At 45.1% G+C, this 20662-nt stretch overlaps 1 protein-coding gene across 2 annotated transcripts; it reads right to left on the bottom strand.

The window, feature by feature from the left end:
• Positions 1–1061: 1061 nt before the first annotated feature.
• Positions 1062–17133, bottom strand: LOC139534433 (low-density lipoprotein receptor-related protein 10-like). Of its 2 annotated transcripts, none has more exons than XM_071333579.1 (12): positions 17058–17133; positions 11773–11994; positions 11329–11361; positions 10828–10972; positions 10229–10419; positions 9403–10073; positions 8723–9162; positions 5971–6268; positions 5302–5741; positions 5022–5216; positions 4755–4884; positions 1062–4019 (listed from the first exon to the last, which is right to left on the bottom strand). In XM_071333579.1, exons 2-12 carry the CDS (start codon positions 11819–11821, stop codon positions 3402–3404), a joined length of 3210 nt encoding a protein of 1069 aa, XP_071189680.1. In that variant the 5' UTR covers positions 11822–11994; positions 17058–17133; the 3' UTR covers positions 1062–3401. The 2 variants fall into 2 exon arrangements, with proteins under 2 accessions (XP_071189680.1, XP_071189681.1); XM_071333580.1 differs by lacking the exon at positions 17058–17133 and adding an exon at positions 16601–16746.
• Positions 17134–20662: the final 3529 nt, after the last annotated feature.

Here is a 20662-nt window from a genome sequence, read left to right as displayed (position 1 = left end):
AAATGACCATTTATATGAACAACTTTGACTTTTAATGTTGCAGATTTCTATTTGTAACAAAAGTACAAGTCTAAATTGTTAATATAAATGGTCATTTGAATGGCTAGTTGCAGAACAAAGCTAACATGCTACAAGATAATCCTAAATTAGTTGTTTAAAAAACGTGTGGGATTAGAGGTGATTTTAGAGGGAAATCCAAATATATATATATATATTCGGGAAAACTACTGCATTTCAGCAGTCCACTTGGACACTATTGCGTAATAATGCTGTAGTTGCCTTAGTAACATTTACTGTATTCACCCAAACATGTATACATGGTGAGCCAATATAGAACTGATGTATCGACTGATGTAGATAATGACACTTGAATTAATCAGAGTCCGACCTGTTTTTCACTAGAGGAGCCCGTTTCAGACAGCGTAATTATTGTCTCCATAACTTTTCTACACAACTTCATGAAGAAGGGTAAGCCTAAATCATAGTTTTTCAATTCCCCTTTGCTATTAGTCAAAAAGTGCTGTATAGTGGACCACTTTCGCCTCTGCTCTAGTCGTCACTATTTTAAAATCAACATCTAGCCAATTTGAATTCCCCACTGAATCGGTTGTTTCATGAATCGGTTATAATTACCTGGGAACGCAATGTCCAGTCTCGCGCCGACGCCATCAAAAATCAAGTGCAGAATTTTCTAAATGAAATGACATTCCTCAACATACTCATCAGTATTCTTCTGTAAATTGAATGGCGTTTCCTCCCGACTCACCTTCACTCTTCTCCTAACGGTGCAAGTTGCAAGCGACCAAACCGCTCTGCACCATTGACACCCAGGTATTTAAATGTACTTTGTCGTCATGGCGCCCTTCTCGGGAGACTGATGTGACATGTCTTTGATACATTCCCAGAAGACAGAGGACAATGGCTTATAGACCACCTCCTTATCTAAAAACTTACCACTTCTTTACCTCCTTATCTAAAAACTTACTTTGCACTTCACTTCTTCCACCCACACATCTCTCTCTCTCACACACACACACACATCAAAGAGTTAAGAGTCCAAATAAAAGTGCAAATTGTTTAATCTCTGTGGATTTGTCCATATCTTTGCCTATGTACAGTGAAAGACCCTATTTAAAAATATTTTTTTGAAATCACTCTACAATCTTATTATTAGATTGCAATCATCCAACCACTCCATGTATAATTGAATACATTCAGTACAACCAGGTAAACAGAACAATAAGAAAATAAAATTGAAAGAACATTTCTGGAGGACAAAAGCGAAAAAACTAAAGAATATGATATACAAATGGCACACTGAAAAGTCACTATTTGTTCATTGTGTCAAAGTGTGGTAGAGTGGGTTCGATTCACAAAGGGGTGAGACGTCAAGGTTGTTGTGCCTGTTGCCCCTGGGGGCCTCGTCGTTCTGCGTGCACTGCACAAGTCTAACCCAACCTCAGGCACAGAGAGATTGTCTTGTGAGTCTAGACACAACGTGTACTAGAGAATTACATTATAAACATTCATACATCACATTTAAGTGCATACATTACACACACAAGTTATGCCATACATACACTAACCAGGAGGGTCCCCAAAATTATTGCCAGTTTTCAGAACTCGCATGGAATTAATCAATTATAAAAGCAATATAAAAACAGTCTGTCTGTGAGAAGGTAGGTGTGCCTTTTTGTGTATATATACACACACTACATGACCAAAAGTATGTGGACACCTGCTCGTCAAACATCTCATTCCAAAATGATGGGTATTAACATGGAGTTAGTCCCCCCTTTGCTGCTACAACAGCCTCCACTCTTCTGGGACGGCTTTCCACTAGATGTTGGAACTTGCTTCCACTAGATGCGGGGACTCGCTTCCATTCAGCCACGAGAGCGTTAGTGAGGTCGGGCCCTGATGTTGGGCGATTAGGCCTGGCTCGCAGTCTGCGTTCCAATTCATCCCAAAGGTGTTCGATGGGGTTGAGGTCAGGACTGTGCAAGCCAGTCAAGTTCTTCCACACCGATCTCGACAAACAATTTCAGTACGGACCTCCCTTTGTGCACGGTGGCATTGTCATGCTGAAATTGGAAAGGGCCTTCCCCAAACTGTTGCCACAAAGTTGGGAGAACAGAATTGTCTACAATGTCATTGTATGCTGTATCATTAAGATTTCCCTTCACTGGAACTAAGGAGCCTAGCCCGAACCATGAAAAGCAACCCCAGACCATTATTCCTCCTCCACCAAACTTTACAGTTGACACTATGCATTGGGGCAGGTAGCGTTCTCCTGGCGTCTGCCATCGGACTGCCTGATGGTGAAGCGTGATTCATCACTCCAGAGAACGCGTTTCCACTGCTCCAGAGTCCAATGGTGGCGAGCTTTACACCAGTCCAGCCAACTCTTGGCTGCTCTGCCATGGAAACCCATTTCATGAAGCTCCCAAAGAATAGTTATTGTGCTGACTGGCATTGCTTCCAGAGGCAGTTTGGTACTCGGTAGTGAGTGTTGTAAACGATTATCACACGCTACAACACTCGGTATGGCCTACCACTTCGCTGCTGATGCTCCTAGACGTTTCCACTTCACAATAACAGCCCTTACAGCTGACCGGGGCAGCTCTAGCAGGGCAGAAATTTGACGCACTGACTTGTTGGAAAGGTGGCATCCTATGACAGTGCCACGTTGAAAGTCACTGAGCTCTTCAGTAAGGCCATTCTACTGGAGACTGCATGGCTGTGTGCCCGATTTTATACACCGGTAAACAACAGGTGTGGCTGAAATAGCAGAGTCCACTAATTTGAAGGGGTGTCCACATACTTTTGTATATATAGCGTATTTGTGACAGTATGCATGCAGTACGTGTGTGTAATCATTCAAATTCATCATATGCAGGAAGCTTCTAAACAAGGCACTTAAATGAGGGGGGGGTATAATTTATAATATTAGAACATCTTCCATACCCTTACACTGCCGCCCTATTACTCACCCTCATAAATACTAAAACACACATGACGTAGTCACACATACGAGTCACATGAAGACAAGCTCTTTCATGTGTTAGAAACAAAAAAAATCACTCATTTGACAGTAGCTGATATATTAGAGCATGAAGATTTGGGAGGAAGATTCTCTGTGCAAAGTTCACCACTTTCAGACTACACACATTCATGACTACACGCACGCGGAGGCAGGCACACGTACACACTTTCTCAAGGAGGTCCCACACTCAATAACATAAAAGCATTGAATACTAGATTTCTACAGTCAGTCAAAACCAACCCAATGTAATTCAAAAGGCACTACATCAGCACAGAGAGGGGGGAGAGCCTTGCGGTGCTCCTGTGCGCGAGCACTGTGCACATCATTTAGGGAGGGCGGTGGGGTTTGGATAAGGTCAGGGGTCAAGGGTTAGCAGGGGGACGTCATCCTCCGAAGTCATGTCCTCCGAGAGGGGGATAAGCAGCACCTCATCCTCCGAAGAGGAGAAAGAGGGGGATTCGGAGAGGGGCAGGTAGTTGGTGGGGGAGGAGGATAACGGGGAGGCGCGGAAGCGAGAGATACTGCGCCCCAGAGAGTGGAAGAGCGAGGCTAGGGAGGGGCTACTGGGGGTGGGAGGGGCAGCCACAGGGAAGCTCTGGGGGGTGGCTGGGATAGAGACAAGGGGTGGAGGAAGGGAGGTGGGAGGCGGCGGTGGTGGTGGTGGTGGGTGCTGCACTGTCTGAGGGAGCAAGCCTAGTTTCTGTGGCAACGGCAGATTGACGGCTTCCACAGCCAATGAGGAAGTTGCGGGAGTTGATTGACTGGGCTCTACACCAGTAGAGGTGGGATCTGTATGCTGGGGGGCGGAACTGGAAGGCTGAGAGGGCCTGGAGGCGGATCTAGGGATTAAGCCCCACCTCCGCATGCGACGGACAGCCCGGCGGACGAATCGGGGACGGCGACGGCGACGTGGAGAGTTGGCGGTGTCCTGTCTGAGGAGCTGGAGGATACCTCTCAGAGTAAGAGAGGAAGACTGATGGGGGGAGAGAGAAAGAGAAACACACAGAGACAGAGAGACAGACACAGAACAAGAAAAATATTAAAACCTTGAGATTTAATTTGTTGAATTTGAAAATGTGCTGTACAAATACGCTTATTTCTTAACATTATCATTTAAATTTATGATTTGCGTAAGATCACCATTAAACGAAGCTACAACACAGTGAAACACAGAGAGCACATTGTTTTAGTCCTCTTGATCTCCTTCAGCTGTCTGCAGCAGCTAATCAGACAGCTCTTGGATCAGGTCCGTATAATATTACTCATTATGATCTAAAAAGCTAAACCTATCCTAGATCAGCACTCCTACAGGCACTGGTGTAACTCAATCTATGAGACCATGCTCCTGCTGCTACTCTCATAATGCAGGCTGATGATAATGAGTCAAGCAGTGAAGCTGAACCCTCAGTGCCTCTGGTAGGTCAGATGTACAAGGCTAGTCATGAGGAGTCAGAGGACCGACGGTCCTACTGAGGAGATTTCAAATAAACTAAGTTAGTGAACGATTCCCCTTGTAAAGGAAGGAAACCAAAGAAAGGAAATCTCAAGTAATCTGTTATTTGAGGCCTTCAGTTAATTGTGCTCCAATCAGAGCACAGTGGGACAAAGTTGCCGTTAGTTCCTGATCTAAGGTCACCTGATCTAAGGTCACTTAGGGTTAGGATTGGGGGACTGTTAGCTGATCCTAGACCTGTTACTAGGCTCTCACCTCGTTGGGGTTCTCTGTGGGGAAGTCCTCCACTGGAGGGATGATGCCCTGGGCAATCAGCTGACCGTAGGAGGGAGGAGCCTGCTGCTGGATCAGCGCCGCCTCTTGGCGGCTGATTGGAGCAAACATACTGCAGGAGGAAGACAGACAGAAACATTTGGGGGTCTGGTCGAAGAAGACAATTTGGACACAGATCAAGGGAGGCGTTTGTGGGTGATGAAGCATCAACATGTAGTAAACCTGACGTGTGAGGTGCATGAGGGATACCTGTATTCTCGGGTGCGCAGTGAGTAAAGCTTGCAGGTGCAGCCCATTGCGATGACCAGCAACAGCCCACAGACCAGGCTGCCAACGGTTGCCGCGGTGATGACCTTCCGAGGCAGGGTCACGGAACAGTTCAGCTCGTCTGTCCCGTCCTTGCAGTCCACCTGGCCGTCACAGCGCCAGCTCTCAAACACACACCTGGGGAAGAGACAAACGGTCAAGATGGCGTATACACTTACACACATCAAAAACACACCACGCACCCTCACACACCCTCCTCTACCTGTCACTGTCGCAGTGGAAGGTCCCAGGTTGACATATAGAACAGTCTCTCTCATCGCTCCCATCAGAACAGTACAGCTGGTAGTTACACCTCTCCTTGGCAGGGAAACACACCGGACGCCCTAGGAAGCTATGCCCCGCCAGCAGCGCCCTCTGCCCAGCCGCTCCACAGGCAAACTGGTCCCGGGGACAACCCCTGCACCCTGCTTCGTCATGTCCCGTCTCGGGACAGTCCCAGTGCCCGTCACACTTCTGTTCCTGGGTGTAGCAGCCGCCCGCGGCACCCCCACATTTACCTTCCCAGGGGGGGCAGTAGCCCCCGACACGGTAGGTGGCGTTGAAGCCCAGCCCCTCAGAGCCGGGGAGCGTACGATAGGTCAGGGAAAGGAGGCCGGTCCGGGACTCGACCTGGATTGCCTTGTAATTGGACGCATTAGTGATCTGTCACAGAGGGAAAGAGAGGGAGAGGCTGAAGTGATAAGATTGAGTAAATTAACTTGGGTAAATTAACTTTCCCAGTGATTTCAGAGGTAGAAAAGTTGGCTTTAACCACAGATCTAGGATCAGACAACCCTACTCTCTGAAAAAAATTATAAATATCTGACTTCGTTTCAGTTTATTAGGGGCAACGTCAACCAAACTCCAGTACACCCCCCCCCCCCACACTCACAGTTTTGATAAGTTCCCCGGTGCCCTGCTGTCTGTCAGTGATGGTGACCGTGTCTCCAGGCCCCAGCTCCAGCAGCCGCAGGTCCAGCTTCAGAGGCCTAGAGTCCTGGGGGTCCAGGGTCCACACACAGAACAGAGCGGGGCCCCTGATGGAAGGAGGGGCGAACGTCCCATAGAAGGTCTGGAGGAGGCCACCGCAGGTGATGACCTTGGGAGGCAGGGTCACGGTGCAGTTCAGCTCGTCTGTCCCGTCCTTACAGTCCAGCTGGCCGTCACAGCGCCAGCTCTCAAAAACACACCTGGGGCAGAGACACAAACAGTTCAGGTGGCGTATACACACACATCGAAACACACCACACGCATGTCACATCGAAACTACACTAACACACATATCAAAGCTCACTAACAAACATTAAACGCACGCACACACTAAGTTTTTTTCTGGATCAAAAGGGGGCTTGGTAGGGGGTGTGACAACGGGCACAGTTGTCCCTGTGAATTTGAGATAGTTTTTTTGAGACCCCCCATCTTGACAATGTAGACCTTTTTAAGCCAACGTCCTGCAATTCTACACATTTATCCATGGAGTTCAGAGAAATTTGCCATGGCCAACGCGGTGTTATTTTGCTCAAACCAAATAAAATCAATACTTCTAAATTCTTGCTTTTAGAATTTTCAATTCTCTTTCACTATCTATATTTTATTTTGATGATTGTTAGTTCTCAAAGATAATGTATTTTGTGTGTGTGTGTGTGTATGTGTGTATATATATATACAGTGGGGAGAACAAGTATTTGATACACTGCCGATTTTGCAGGTTTTCCTACTTACAAAGCATGTAGAGGTCTGTAATTTTTATCATAGGTACACTTCAACTGTGAGAGACGGAATCTAAAACAAAAATCCAGAAAACCACATTGTATGATTTTTTAATAATTAATTTGCATTTTATTGCATGACATAAGTATTTGATCACCTACCAACCAGTAAGAATTCCGGCTCTCACAGACCTGTTAGTTTATCTTTAAGAAGCCCTCCTGTTCTCCACTCATTACCTGTATTAACTGCACCTGTTTGAACTCGTTACCTGTATAAAAGACACCTGTCCACACACAATCAAACAGATTCCAACCTCTCCACAATGGCCAAGACCAGAGAGCTGTGTAAGGACATCAGGGATAAAATTGTAGACCTGCACAAGGCTGGGATGGGCTACAGGACAATAGGCAAGCAGCTTGGTGAGAAGGAAACAACTGTTTGCGCAATTATTAGAAAATGGAAGAAGTTCAAGATGACGGTCAATCACCCTCGGTCTGGGGCTCCATGCAAGATTTCACCTCGTGGGGCATCAATGATCATGAGGAAGGTGAGGGTTCAGCCCAGAACTACACGGCAGGACCTGGTCAATGACCTGAAGAGAGCTGGGACCACAGTCTCAAAGAAAACCATTAGTAACACACTACGCCGTCATGGATTAAAATCCTGCAGCGCACGCAAGGTCCCCCTGCTTAAGCCAGTGCATGTCCAGGCCTGTCTGAAGTTTGCCAATGACCATCTGGATGATCCAGAGGAGGAATGGGAGAAGGTCATGTGGTCTGATGAGACAAAAATAGAGCTTTTTGGTCTAACTCCACTCGCCGTGTTTGGAGGAAGAAGAAGTATGAGTACAACCCCAAGAACACCATCCCAACCGTGAAGCATGGAGGTGGAAACATCATTCTTTGGGGATGCTTTTCTGCAAAGGGGACAGGACGACTGCACCGTATTGAGGGGAGGATGGATGGGGCCATGTATCGCGAGATCTTGGCCAACAACCTCCTTCCCTCAGTAAGAGCATTGAAGATGGGTCGTGGCTGGGTCTTCCAGCATGACAACGACACGAAGCACACAGCCATGGCAACTAAGGAGTGGCTCCGTAAGAAGCATCTCAAGGTCCTGGAGTGGCCTAGCCAGTCTCCAGACCTGAACCCAATAGAAAATCTTTGGATGGAGCTGAAAGTCCGTATTGCCCAGCGACAGCCCCGAAACCTGAAGGATCTGGAGAAGATCTGTAGGGAGGAGTGGGCCAAAATCCCTGCTGCAGTGTGTGCAAACCTAGTCAAGAACTACAGGAAACGTATGATCTCTGTAATTGCAAACAAAGGTTTCTGTACCAAATATTAAGTTCTGCTTTTCTGATGTATCAAATACTTATGTCATGCAATAAAATGCAAATTAATTACTTAAAAATCATACAATGTGATTTTCTGGATTTTTGTTTTAGATTCCGTCTCTCATAGTTGAAGTGTACCTATGATAAAAATTACAGACCTCTACATGCTTTGTAAGTAGGAAAACCTGCAAAATCGGCAGTGTATCAAATACTTGTTCTCCCCACTGTATATATATATATATATGTGTGTAGAATCATGTAGTAACCAAAAAAAGTGTTTAACAAATCAAAATCTATTTTATATTTGAGATTCTTCAAAGTAGCCACTCTTTGCCTTGATGACAGCTCTGCGGTCCAACTCATCCCAAACCATCTGAACTTGGGTGAGGTCGGGTGATTGTGGAGGCCATGTCATCTGATGCTTTGAAGAATCTCAAATATAAAGATTTCATTGGCAGAAAAATGACCCCCCCCCCCCCCAAAACACACACACACACACACACACACACACACACACACACACACACACACACACACACACACACACACACACACACACACACACACACACACACACACACACACACACACACACCTCTACCTGTCACTGTCGCAGTGGAAGGTCCCAGGTTGACATATAGAACAGTCTCTCTCATCGCTCCCATCAGAACAGTACAGCTGGTAGTTACACCTCTCCTTGGCAGGGAAACACACCGGACGCCCTAGGAAGCTATGCCCCGCCAGCAGCGCACTCTGCCCAGCCGCTCCACAGGCAAACTGGTCCCGGGGACACCCCCTGCACCCTGCTTCGTCATGTCCCGTCTCGGGACAGTCCCAGTGGCCGTCACACTTTTGTTCCTGGGTGTAACACCCCCCTGCGGCACCCCCACATTTACCTTCCCAGGGGGGGCAGTAGCCCCCGACACGGTAGGTGGCGTTGAAGCCCAGCCCCTCAGAGCCGGGGAGCGTACGATAGGTCAGGGAAAGGAGGCCGGTCCGGGACTCGACCTGGATGGCCTTGTAATTGGACGCGCTGGTGATCTGTCACAAAGGGAAAGGGAAGACGGTGAAATGATTAGAATTAGTAAAATAACTTGGGTAATTAAACTGAACGGTCTTGTAACAAACTCTAGAGGTAGAAGTTGGCTTTCACCACAGATTAACAATAAGACTAGCCTACTTCCAATCCGAGAGTAATTAAATAATATCTGACCCCGTATCAGTTTATAAGGGGCTACTTTAACTAACTCTAAGACACAAACACACCCCAGGCACACTCACAGTTTTGAGGAGTTCCCCGGTGCCATGTTGTCTGTCAGTGATGGTGATCGTGTCTCCAGGCCCCAGCTCCAGCAGCCGCAGGTCCAGCTTCAGAGGCCTAGAGTCCTGGGGGTCCAGGTTCCACACACAGAACAGAGAGGGGCCCCTGATGGAAGGAGGGGCGAACGTCCCATAGAAGGTCTGGAGGAGGCCCCCGCAGGGCCACTCAACGGGGGCCCGGGTCACACTGGGGTGGGCTCTGTGAGGCTGGTGGCTGGGGAGTCCACGAGGCTGGAAATGCCAGAAGTCATATATAGGATTGGCTGGCTCCTTTTCCTTGGTGTGGTCCCCATCCTCGTCTACTTGCTTCTCTGTCTCCTCCTCCTCTTTCTCCAGCTCGCCCGATGCCTTCCCTACTGTTTCCCAATCCCTCCCTCTGCTGTTACTCCCTCTGTTCTTCTCTCTTCCTGCCTCCCGCGCCCTGTAGGACTCTGGTGTGGCGGTGGCCACCACTGTTTTGCCATGTTCAGGATCCAGGTTCAGGATCTTCATCTCTCCATCACAGTCCTGCTCGTCTATGCCCAGGCCCACCCCTTCACCCAGGCACTCCACCCGGCCGTTACAACGCCACGACAGGGGCAGGCAGCGCCCGTCCAAACACTCAAAGTCCACCCCCGTACAGTCACCGGAGTCTAGAGAGAGAGGAGTGTCAGGGAAAGGGGGAGAGAGGGAGAAGAGCTGATATTTCTATTAGCTATATTGAATTTCCTGGTACTCAAAGAGAGTTATAACGAGTCTACTAGGTCATGATTAACAAGTGATATAGCCTAACATCACGGCACCATACCTCTGACATAGCCCAGGCGGAACGCAGACACAGGGAATAAGTGTGTCAGGAAGTGGTGCGTCACTGTAATGTTTCCCCCCACCAACTCCATGGGTTTTGGCAGGTCGGAACCACAGAGGGTAATGGGCTTGCCAGTCGATGACGTCACCGAGACCCATTCCTTCTTACACCGTGTGGAAAACTGGGAGAAACTGAAAGAGCGATGGGGAAAAAAATAGATAACAAGCAAACAATAAATAAGTAAGCAAATAATCAAAAACTACATTATTTGGCTATGAAGCCATTTTCCTTTACACGATGTGACATTTCTAAAGTCCAGTCCGGACACAACCCCTACACCGTACCCCCCTGGCACTTCATGTAGATCTGAAAGTATTGGATAAGATTATTTAAAGAACATGGAGGTATCTCCACCTTGTCCACTGACAGGCTGGACAGACTCTTCCTCCAATTGCTTACACCTACCTAAATCCTTCAGATGTGCACTAGTGCCAAGAGGGTTAAAGACTAGAAGTTGTTTGGGGACAAACGTTGACGCACCCTGACCCACCAAATAAGCCCCTAAGACAGCGGTAAGACAGCGAGTGGGGAGACATTACCTGAGAATAACAGGCTCTCCTACATGTGCCTTGATAATCCAACTACAGTAGAAGGGCCGAGGGCGGTAGGACGAGCTGTGGTGCACAAAGCTTCTGATCTCTCCTCTCGCAGCCTCCAGGACTTGGGGAGATCGTCCACAATGAGCTGGGAGAAAGAAGAACCCTACAGTATATTAGACTGGGAGCGGCGGCCTAAGAACACATATATTTGTTTTCCTGTTGCAAAACATTTTGCTACGGTATTCCTGGTCTGATTCAAATCAGGCTGTAATACACTATTAATTGATATATACAGCCGGAAACATTGGAGTGCAAAATCATGTAAAAGAACCGGAGGTGCCACCGCTGATTGTCAATTACAGTTGAGACTCCCACGCCTACCCATGTTGATCACATAACTATGAGTATTGTGTAAAACTGGTGAGAGGCAGATGGGTCCCTTTGATAACATGAATAGAGACAATAGCAAGAGAGAGGGAGGGGGAGGGGTAGCGCTCTTACCAGTACTGGAGACCAGCTCCAGGCTGCTGTAGGCTGTGAATCAACAGGCAAAACAGAGTTACAGAGGTCTGAATCGGGCATTACTAAAGATCTGACTAGTATTTGCACACGGTACATTTGACACGAAATACTGCTTACAAAATACAATGGTTACAATACTTGTTGGCCTAAAGCAGGGCTCGCCACCCCTGTTCCTGGAGAGCTACCCCCCTGTAGGTTTTTGTCTCAACCCAGTTGTAACTAACCTGATTCAGCTTATCAACCAGCTAATTATTAGAATCAGGGGTGCTAGATCAGGGTTGGAGCGAACACTTACAGGACGGTAGCTCTCCAGGAACAGGGTTGGGGAGCCCTGGCCTTAACTATTGTTCTTTACCACCTGACATATCGACCGACCGACAAACAGGCAGGTAGATAATAGGTCACATTCAAAGTAAAACCCACCAGTTACAAACAAAATGTTGATGACACAAAGGTTGAAAGAGACAGTCATTCTGATGATGGTGCTCCTCTGAAATGATGGTGCTCCTCTGAAATGCGGGTGCTCTTGAAAGAGCAAAAATTATGAAAAGAAACTAGAATGGAAAAACATCTAGGCAGATCCCCCTCAGTCCGCCTTGCTGAGTGGCCCCATCATCGCTAATGTCTCGTTGAGGAAGACTTCACCTGAGAAAATACAAAGACCAAACCTAGTCAGCAAAAATTGCTATTTTGACTAGCCTGGTCCCAGATCTGTTTGTGCTGTCTTGCCAAGTCCTATGGCCATTGACACGCCAAAAAAATGGCAAGACAGAACTAAAATATCTGGGACCAGGGTATATTTTTAGAGGAACAGGAGGGAATGACAGAAACATAGCTACAGAACTCGCTTAAGCCTTTACTTATGACGACCAGACATCTGAAGTTGTTCGCTTAAAGTATGTGTTGTGTTCAATGTCATGGTTATCTATTTTTATCAAGAACCCAATGTTTACATCAGCGGAGGCTCCTCAGAGGAGCAAGGGCAGGACCGTCCTCAAAGAATTTCAGAAAAATAAAAACGTTAAACTTTTTAGATAAAACTATACTAAATATATTCATATGTCACCAAATAATTGATTAAAACATCCTGTTTTGCAATGAAGGTCTACAGTAGACTCAGCAGCACTCTGTAGGGTAGCGCCATGGTATTGCTGGAGGACAGCTAGTGTCTGTACAAAACCTAGTTGGCTCAAGGTTCGTACCCCTTCCATAGACTTACACAGTAATTATGACCAACTTATGGAGGACATCCTCCAACCTATCAGAGCTCTTGCAGCAAGAACTAACAGGTTGTCCACCCAAACAAAGGATCAGAGAATGACTAGTACTGAAAGCATTAGCTACAACTAGCTAGCGCTGCAGTGCATAAAATGTGGTAAGTAGTTAACTCAAAGAGAGAAGACAATACTTGAACTAATCATTTTTTTCCAAAATGAAGGAGAAGCAAGAGAGAGGGAGCTAGCTGGAAGTCGGAAGTTAACATACACTTAGGTTGGAGTCATTAAAACTCATTTTTCAACCACTCCGCAAAATTTCATGTTAACAAACTATAGTTTTGGCAAGTTGGCAAGACATCTACTTTGTGCATGACACAAGTAATTTTTCCAACAATTGTTTACAGACAGATTATTTAACTTATAATTCACTGTATCACAATTCCAGTGAGTCAGAAGTTAACATACACTAAGTTGACTGTCATTAAACAGCTTGGAAAATTCCAGAAAATTATGTATGAAGCTTCTGATTGATTCAAATTATGTCAATTAGCCTATTGGAGGTGTACCTGTATTTCAAGGCCTACCTTCAAACTCAGTGCCTCTTTGATTGACATCATGAAAAAATCTAAAGAAATCAGCCAAGACCTCAGAAAAACAATTGTAGAGCTCCACAAGTCTGGTTCATCCTTGGGAGCAATTTCCAAACGCCTGAAGGTACCATGTTCATCTGTACAAACAATAGTACGCAAGTATAAACACCATGTGTTTATATGGTGCCACGCAGCCGTCATACCGCTCAGGAAGGAGATGCGTTCTGTCTCCTAGAGATGAACCTACTTTGGTGTGAAAAGTGCAAATCAATCCCAGAACAACAGCAAAGGACCGTGTGAAGATGCTGGAGGAAACAGATACAAAAGTATCCATATCCACAGTAAAACGAGTCCTATATCGACATAACCTGAAAGGCCGCTCAGCAAGGAAGAAGCCACTGCTCCAAAACCTCCATAAAAAGCCAGACTATGGTTTATGGGGACAAAGAAAGTACTATTTGGAGAATTAGCCTCTGGTCTGATGAAACTAAAATAGAACTGCTTGGCCATAATGACCATTGTTATGTTTGGAGGAAAAAGGGGGATGCTTGCAAGCCGAAGAACACCATCCCAACCGTGAAGCATGGGGGTGGCAGCAACATGTTGTGGGGGTGCTTTGCTGCAGGAGGGACTGGTGCACTTCACAAAATAGATAGCATCATGAGGTAGGAAAATTATGTGGATATATTGAAGCAACATCTCAAGACATCAGTAAGGAAGTTAAAGTTTGGTCGCAAATGGGTCTTCCAAATGGACAATGACCCCAAGCATACTTCCAAAGTTGTGGCAAAATGGCTTAAGGACAACAAAGTCAAGGTATTGGAGTGGTCATCACAAAGCTCTGACCTAAATCCTATAGAAAATGTGTGGGCACAACTGAAAAAGCGTGTGTGAGCAAGGAGGCCTATAAACCTGACTCAGTTACACCAGCTCTGTCAGGAGGAATGGGCCAAAATTTACCCAACTTGTTGTGGGAAGCTTGTGGAAGGCTACCCAAAACGTTTGACCCAAGTTAAACAATTTAAAGGCAATGCTACCAAATACTAATTGAGTGTATGTAAACTTCTGACCCACTGGGAATTTGATGAAAGAAATAAAAGCTGAAATAAATCATTCTCTCTACTATTATTCTGACATTTCACATTCTTAAAATAAAGTGGTGATCTAACTGACCTAAGAGTGGGAATTTTTACTAGGATTTAATGTCAGGAATTGTGAAAAACTGAGTGTAAATGTACTTGGCTAAGGTGTGTGTTAACTTCCGACTTCAACTGTATATTTCGAAGTACACATTTTTTCACTTTCACTTTGTTAGCGTTGAATGCAGCTAGCTAGTTTAGCCTACTCAAACACCCGGCTTAAACAGAGGGGAATGCTATGTTAGCTAGCTGGCTATCTAACACTGGAACTCTTCCAAGGCAAGGTAAGCTTTTATTTGTATACATTGTTTGCCCCTGGGGCCCACCGGTGTAACTGCTAAACTGCTTGCTGCTCACTGTACTGCATGATTGTAACGGGTTTACTAACGCATTAGTTCTAGTAGCTATGTTGACTATGACGTGACAATGATGTAGGCTTTGTGTAGCGGTCATAATATAGCTTGGATAGTTTCTTTGCATTGTCACAGACAGCTGATGTGTTGTGCACTGAAGTCCACAAGCGAAGTGAAACGGTGAGAGGAGAGCGCATAGATAGATGCGAGAAGGAATTATATATACACAACGAGCTGTTTGTAAGTGCCTGCTATGAAAGTGAACTGTGTTTGCATGTGATCAGGGGTGTATTCATTGCGCCGATTCTGTTAAAATATTTCTTAAAATGGAACGGTGATAAACATACCTGAATTTGTCCAATAAAGAAACTCTCATTTCCAACTGTTGGACTAATGATTACACCCTAGATCAGTGGTACACAAACTTTTTATAGTCCCGTACCCCTTCAAACATTCAACCTCCAGCTGCATACCCCGTCTAGCACCAGGGTCAGGTCACTTAAATGTTGTATTTTTGCCACACACACACACTATACGATATGTTAAATGTTGACTCATCCAGCTTTAACGCATAGAATCCACTGGCATGTATGCGAAGCAGTAACTGTTTCATAACATCTCCTGCCATGTCACTAATGCGTCATGAAACAGTGTTGTTTCATGGAGAAATTGTCTGTATAGTTTTTGGGCCTTTTCCCCCAGCATTGTCCCAGCCATATCTGCGGTAGCAGGAAGAATTAAGTCCTCCACAATAGGATGGGGCTTACCTGTCCTAGCCACTCGGTAGCTCAACATATAAGACGCTTCTAGCCCCTTCTTATAAATGGTATCTGTTGCTTTAATACCTGTCTTACTACTCGAAAGTCGTCTTTATTCTCGCTCAAAAAACTCCTGTGGCTTATTTTTCAAATTGGCATGTTTCATTTCTAAATGTCTGTGCAAGAGTGACGGTTTCATCGAGTTGTGAGATAGTACTTTTGCACATTTAACACACTGTGGCTGAGGAAAGGCACTACTCCCAATACAGGTGAGCCCCAAATCAATGTAGTTCTTATCATATTTGTGCCTCTTACTTTACATTTCTTTAACCATTTATCAATTTTCGCGCTACCAGAATGAGCAGCAGCTACATACGGACCATTAGTGGAATTCCCGCGAGAGTGTAACGGTTAATGTGATTGGATGTTAATTATTTGACTCGGGCTACCTGTATTAGGGCTCCCGAGTGGCGCAGCAGTCTAAGGCACTGCATCTGAGTTCAAGAGTCAGTCGACTATTTCGAAATCAGGCTGAAGAACATCCGGCCGTGATTGGGAGGCCCATAGGGCGGCGCACAATTGGCCCAGCGTCGTACGGGTTTGGCCGTCATTGTAAATAAGAAATTGTTCCTAACTGACTTGCCTAGTTAAAAAAAATCTTAATGGACTGTTTGAAAATGTGAATCACAATTCTATTTGGCGTACCCCTGTTTGGGTATAGCCGCCCTAGACCATCTAGATACAGTCAAGATTGTGTAAATCGTTTAATGTGTCACCTTGATTACTCAATTCTCTCGACCTGTAAACTTTCATTCATAGGCTAGGTTGTAGCAACCTCATGACGGGTAACAGTACGGGGACATTTTGAGTATCATGTGACTTAGTAGCTTTAACCTATCGATGTTACATTGAGCTGGGTGAATGGAATATGAATGACAGTCACCCAATATTCTGTATTATAAATAAATAACGTCATGTTCATCTTAAACGACACCGATCGTGACTCTTAAGTATTATACACAGCCATGTCCTGCCTTGCCAGTAACGTTGGCTAACTAAATGACGCAGCTAGCTAACCTTATGCTGTATGAGTTACCAGCAAGCTAATCCTAAAGACAAAAATGCTTGCGATTTTCAATATCACGTTTTTTCTGTGTCATTTTAATTCTAGATTATGTGAAATTATGTACATACCTTCTAGGCCTTCTGAATGCCTGCCCCCGCAAACTTCCTTGAAGAGGAAGGGATTCATCACGCCAATTATGTTGCAAAACCTTTCGTCTGTTTTAAAACGTTTTGTACAGAAACAGTTTACTCTAAAAGGAAACCGTTTTCCAACGAGAGATTCTATTGGACAAATTCAGCTAGGTCCCTCCCCGTTTCGTTCGCGCAGTTTGGTTCTTAAACCGTAAACGGCTTACATTATAGAACGTAATGAATACACCCCTGCTTCGCTCGCTCGCCTTGTTGTGGCTAATGCTAATGATAGCTCTGACTAACTTCCCTCTTCCTTTCGTTATGTTTTCCTGAACGTGCCACGCGATAAAAAAGCATTTTTATATACATACAAACACTCTGATGTACATATTAATAAAAAACGGCGAGAAATTGTGTATATAAATGCCTGTAACAACGAAGTTAGCAACCTTACCCTTTCTGTCGCCTTTCTTTTTGATAGGCAGAGTTCTGGGTAACTTCCGTATTGTTTACTTGGAACAGGAGAGGGGGTGGTGCTAGAAGCTCAGACTAAGGCTTCCGCTGTCACAACGCCCCAAAAAACTCCAATGTTAAAGAGCCAAACCAGTGTACGAATAATTTTATCAGATTTATCATCAAATGTAACTTGTTCCACGATTCACGAATTCGTTTCAATTGTGTTTATATCGGCAGTTTTGGATGAATTTTTGTTATCATGTTTCACCACCAGGTGTCAGAATTGATTAGGCTAGTGAGACGATCCCTCAGATGGGGTATACCACAGTGGAATTGTATTATAGCAGACGGTCTTGCATCCGAGAATACAATGTAACATTATTTGCATTAGCACGTTTTGTAATCAGCAAGGTAACACGCATTTTATGTATTTCGTCAATGGACTGAGACAACGTGGATTGAAATCAAATGACTACTGAATTGTCTGCCTAACTTGTTCTTGTAGTTCTTTTTGATAATTTACACTATCCTGGGGTGTTGTTTTTGATTTATTATGATAAATGAATGTTCATATTTATACGGACACAGCTTCTACCGCTGTTTCTTCACCTCTCTGAGAGGTAAGATGGAAATGAAGTGGGCGGAGAACAAACCCCTCTTCCCATTATTTAAGAGATAATTGAAATAATATTTTGAAATTATCAGTAAATGTAAAAACAAAAAAGCAATACACACCATAAAACTTTTTGACAAATTGAACATGTATCTCGATATGTAATACCTCTGTCTGTTAGGTTTATGTACTCTTGTTTGTATATTTTTATTTTTGTATTTTTTTCGTTCATATTAAAAAATACAAATAAATAAACATCTGTAAGATATTTAAAAAAAATGTATTTCACCTTTATTTAACCAGATAGGCCAAGTTCTCATTTACAACTGCGACCTGGCCAAGATAAAGCAAAGCAGTGCGACACAAACAACAACACAGTTACACATGGAATAAACAAACCTACAGTCAATAACACAATATTTAAAAAATCTATATACAGTGGGTGCAAATTAGGTAAGATTAGGGAGGTAAGGCAATAAATAGGCCGTAGTGGCAATGTAATTACAATTTAGCATTTAAACACTGGAGTGATAGATGTGCAGAAGATGAATGTGCAAGTAGAGATACTGGGGTGCAAAGGAGCAAAAAAATAAATAGCAATGTGGGGATGAGGTAGTTGGATGGGCAATGTACAGGTGCAATGATCTGTGAGCTGCTCTGACAGCTGATGCTTAAAGTTAGTGAGGGAGATATAAGTCTCCAGCTTCAGTGATTTTTGCAATTCGTTTCAGTCATTGGCAGCAGAGTACTAACTGAAAGGAAAGGTGGCCAAAGGAGGAATTGGCTTTGGGGGTGACCAGTGAAATATACCTGCTGGAGCGCGTGCTACCGGTGGGTGCTGCTATGGTGATCAGTAAGCTGAGATAAGGCGGGGCTTTACCTAGCAAAGACTTATAGATGACCTGGAGCCAGTGGGTTTGGCGACGAATATGAAGTTATAATCTCTGTTATAATCTCCACCCGGCACAGCCAGAAGAGGACTGGCCACCCCTCATAGCCTGGTTCCTCTCTAGGTTTCTTCCTAGGTTTTGGCCTTTCTAGGGAGTTTTTCCTAGCCACCGTGCTTCTACACCTGCATTGCTTGCTGTTTGGGGTTTTAGGCTGGGTTTCTGTACAGCACTTTGAGATATCAGCTGATGTAAGAAGGACTATATAAATACATTTGATTTGATTTGAAGTGAGGGCCAGCCAACGAGAACACACATGTCGCAGTGGTGGGTAGTATATGGGGCTTTGGTGACAAAACGGATGGCACTGGGATAGACTGCATCCAATTTGCTGAGTAGAGTGTTGGAGGCTATTTTGTAAATGACATCGCCGAAGTCAAGGATCGGTAGGATAGTCAGTTTTACAAGGGTATGTTTGGCAACATGAGTGAAGGATGCTTTGTTGCGAAATAGGAAGCCGATTCTAGATTTAATTTTGGATTGGAGATGCTTAATGTGAGTCTGGAAGGAGTTTACAGTCTAACCAGACACCTAGGTATTTGTAATTGTCCACATATTCTAAGTCAGAACCGTCCAGAGTAGTGATGATGGACAGGCGGGCAAGTGCGGGCAGCAATCGGTTGAAGAGCATGCATTTAGTTTTACTTGCATTTAAGAGCAGTTGGAGGCCACGGAAGGAGTGTTGTATGGCATTGAAGCTCGTCTGGAGGTTAGTTAACACAGTGTCCAAAGAAGGGCCAGAAATATAAACAATGGTGTCGTCTGCGTAGAGGTGAATCAGAGACTCACCAGCAGCAAGAGCGACATCATTGATGTATACAGAGAAAAGAGTCGGCCCGAGAATTGAACCCTGTGGCACCCCCATAGAGAATGCCAGAGGTCCGGACAACAGGCCCTCCGATTTGACACACTGAACTCTGTCTGAGAAGTAGTTAGTGAACCAGGCGAGGCAGTCATTTGAGAAACCAAGGCTGTTGAGTCTGCCCGATAAGAATGTGGTGATTGACAGAGTCGAAAGCTTTGGCCAGGTCGATGAATACGGCTGCACAGTATTGTCTTTTATCGATGGCGGTTATGATATCGTTTAGGACCTTGAGCGTGGCTGAGGTGCACCCATGACCAGCTCGGAAACCAGACTGCATAGCGGAGAAGGTACGGTGGGATTCGAAATGGTCGGTGATCTGTTTGTTAACTTGGCTTTCAAAGACCTTAGAAAGGCAGGGTAGGATAGATATAGGTCTGTAACAGTTTGGGTCTAGAGTGTCTCCCCCTTTGAAGAGGGGGATGACCATGGCAGCTTTCCAATCTTTGGGGATCTCAAACGATACGAAAGAGAGGTTGAACAGACTAGTAATAGGGGTTGCAACAATTGCAGCGGATAATTTTAGAAAGAGAGGGTCCAGATTGTCTAGCCCAGCTGATTTGTAGGGGTCCAGATTTTGCAACTCTTTCAGAACATCAGCTATCTGGATTTGGGTGAAGGAGAAATGGGGGAGGCTTGGGCAAGTTGCTGTGGGGGGTGCAGGGCTGTTGACCGGGGTAGGGGTAGCCAGGTGGAAAGCATGGCCAGCCATAGAAAAATGCTTTATTGAAATGTTCAATTATCGTGGATTTATCGGTGGTGACAGTGTTTCCTAGCCTCACTGCAGTGGGCAGCTGGGAGGAGGTGCTCTTATTCTCCATGGACTTCACAGTGTCCCAGAACTTTTTGGAGTTTGTGCTACAGGATGCAAATTTCTGTTTGAAAAAGATAGCCTTTGCTTTCCTAACTGCCTGTGTATATTGGTTTCTAACTTCCCTGAAAAGTTGCTATTCGATGCTAATGCAGTACGTCACAGGATGTTTTTGTGCTGGTCAAGGGCAGTCAGGTCTGGAGTGAACCAAGGGCTATATCTGTTCTTGGTTCTAGATTTTTTGAATGGGGCATGCTTATTTAAGATGGTGAGGAAAGCACTTTTAAAGAATAACCAAGCATCCTCTACTGACGGAATGAGGTCAATATCCTTCCAGGATACCCGGGCCAGGTTGATTAGAAAGGCCTGC

Source organism: Salvelinus alpinus, chromosome 11, assembly GCF_045679555.1.
Source record: "Salvelinus alpinus chromosome 11, SLU_Salpinus.1, whole genome shotgun sequence".
Lineage (NCBI taxonomy): Eukaryota > Metazoa > Chordata > Actinopteri > Salmoniformes > Salmonidae > Salvelinus > Salvelinus alpinus.
Note: the sequence above shows the minus strand (reverse complement) of the source record. Positions and strands in the feature narration are given on the sequence as shown.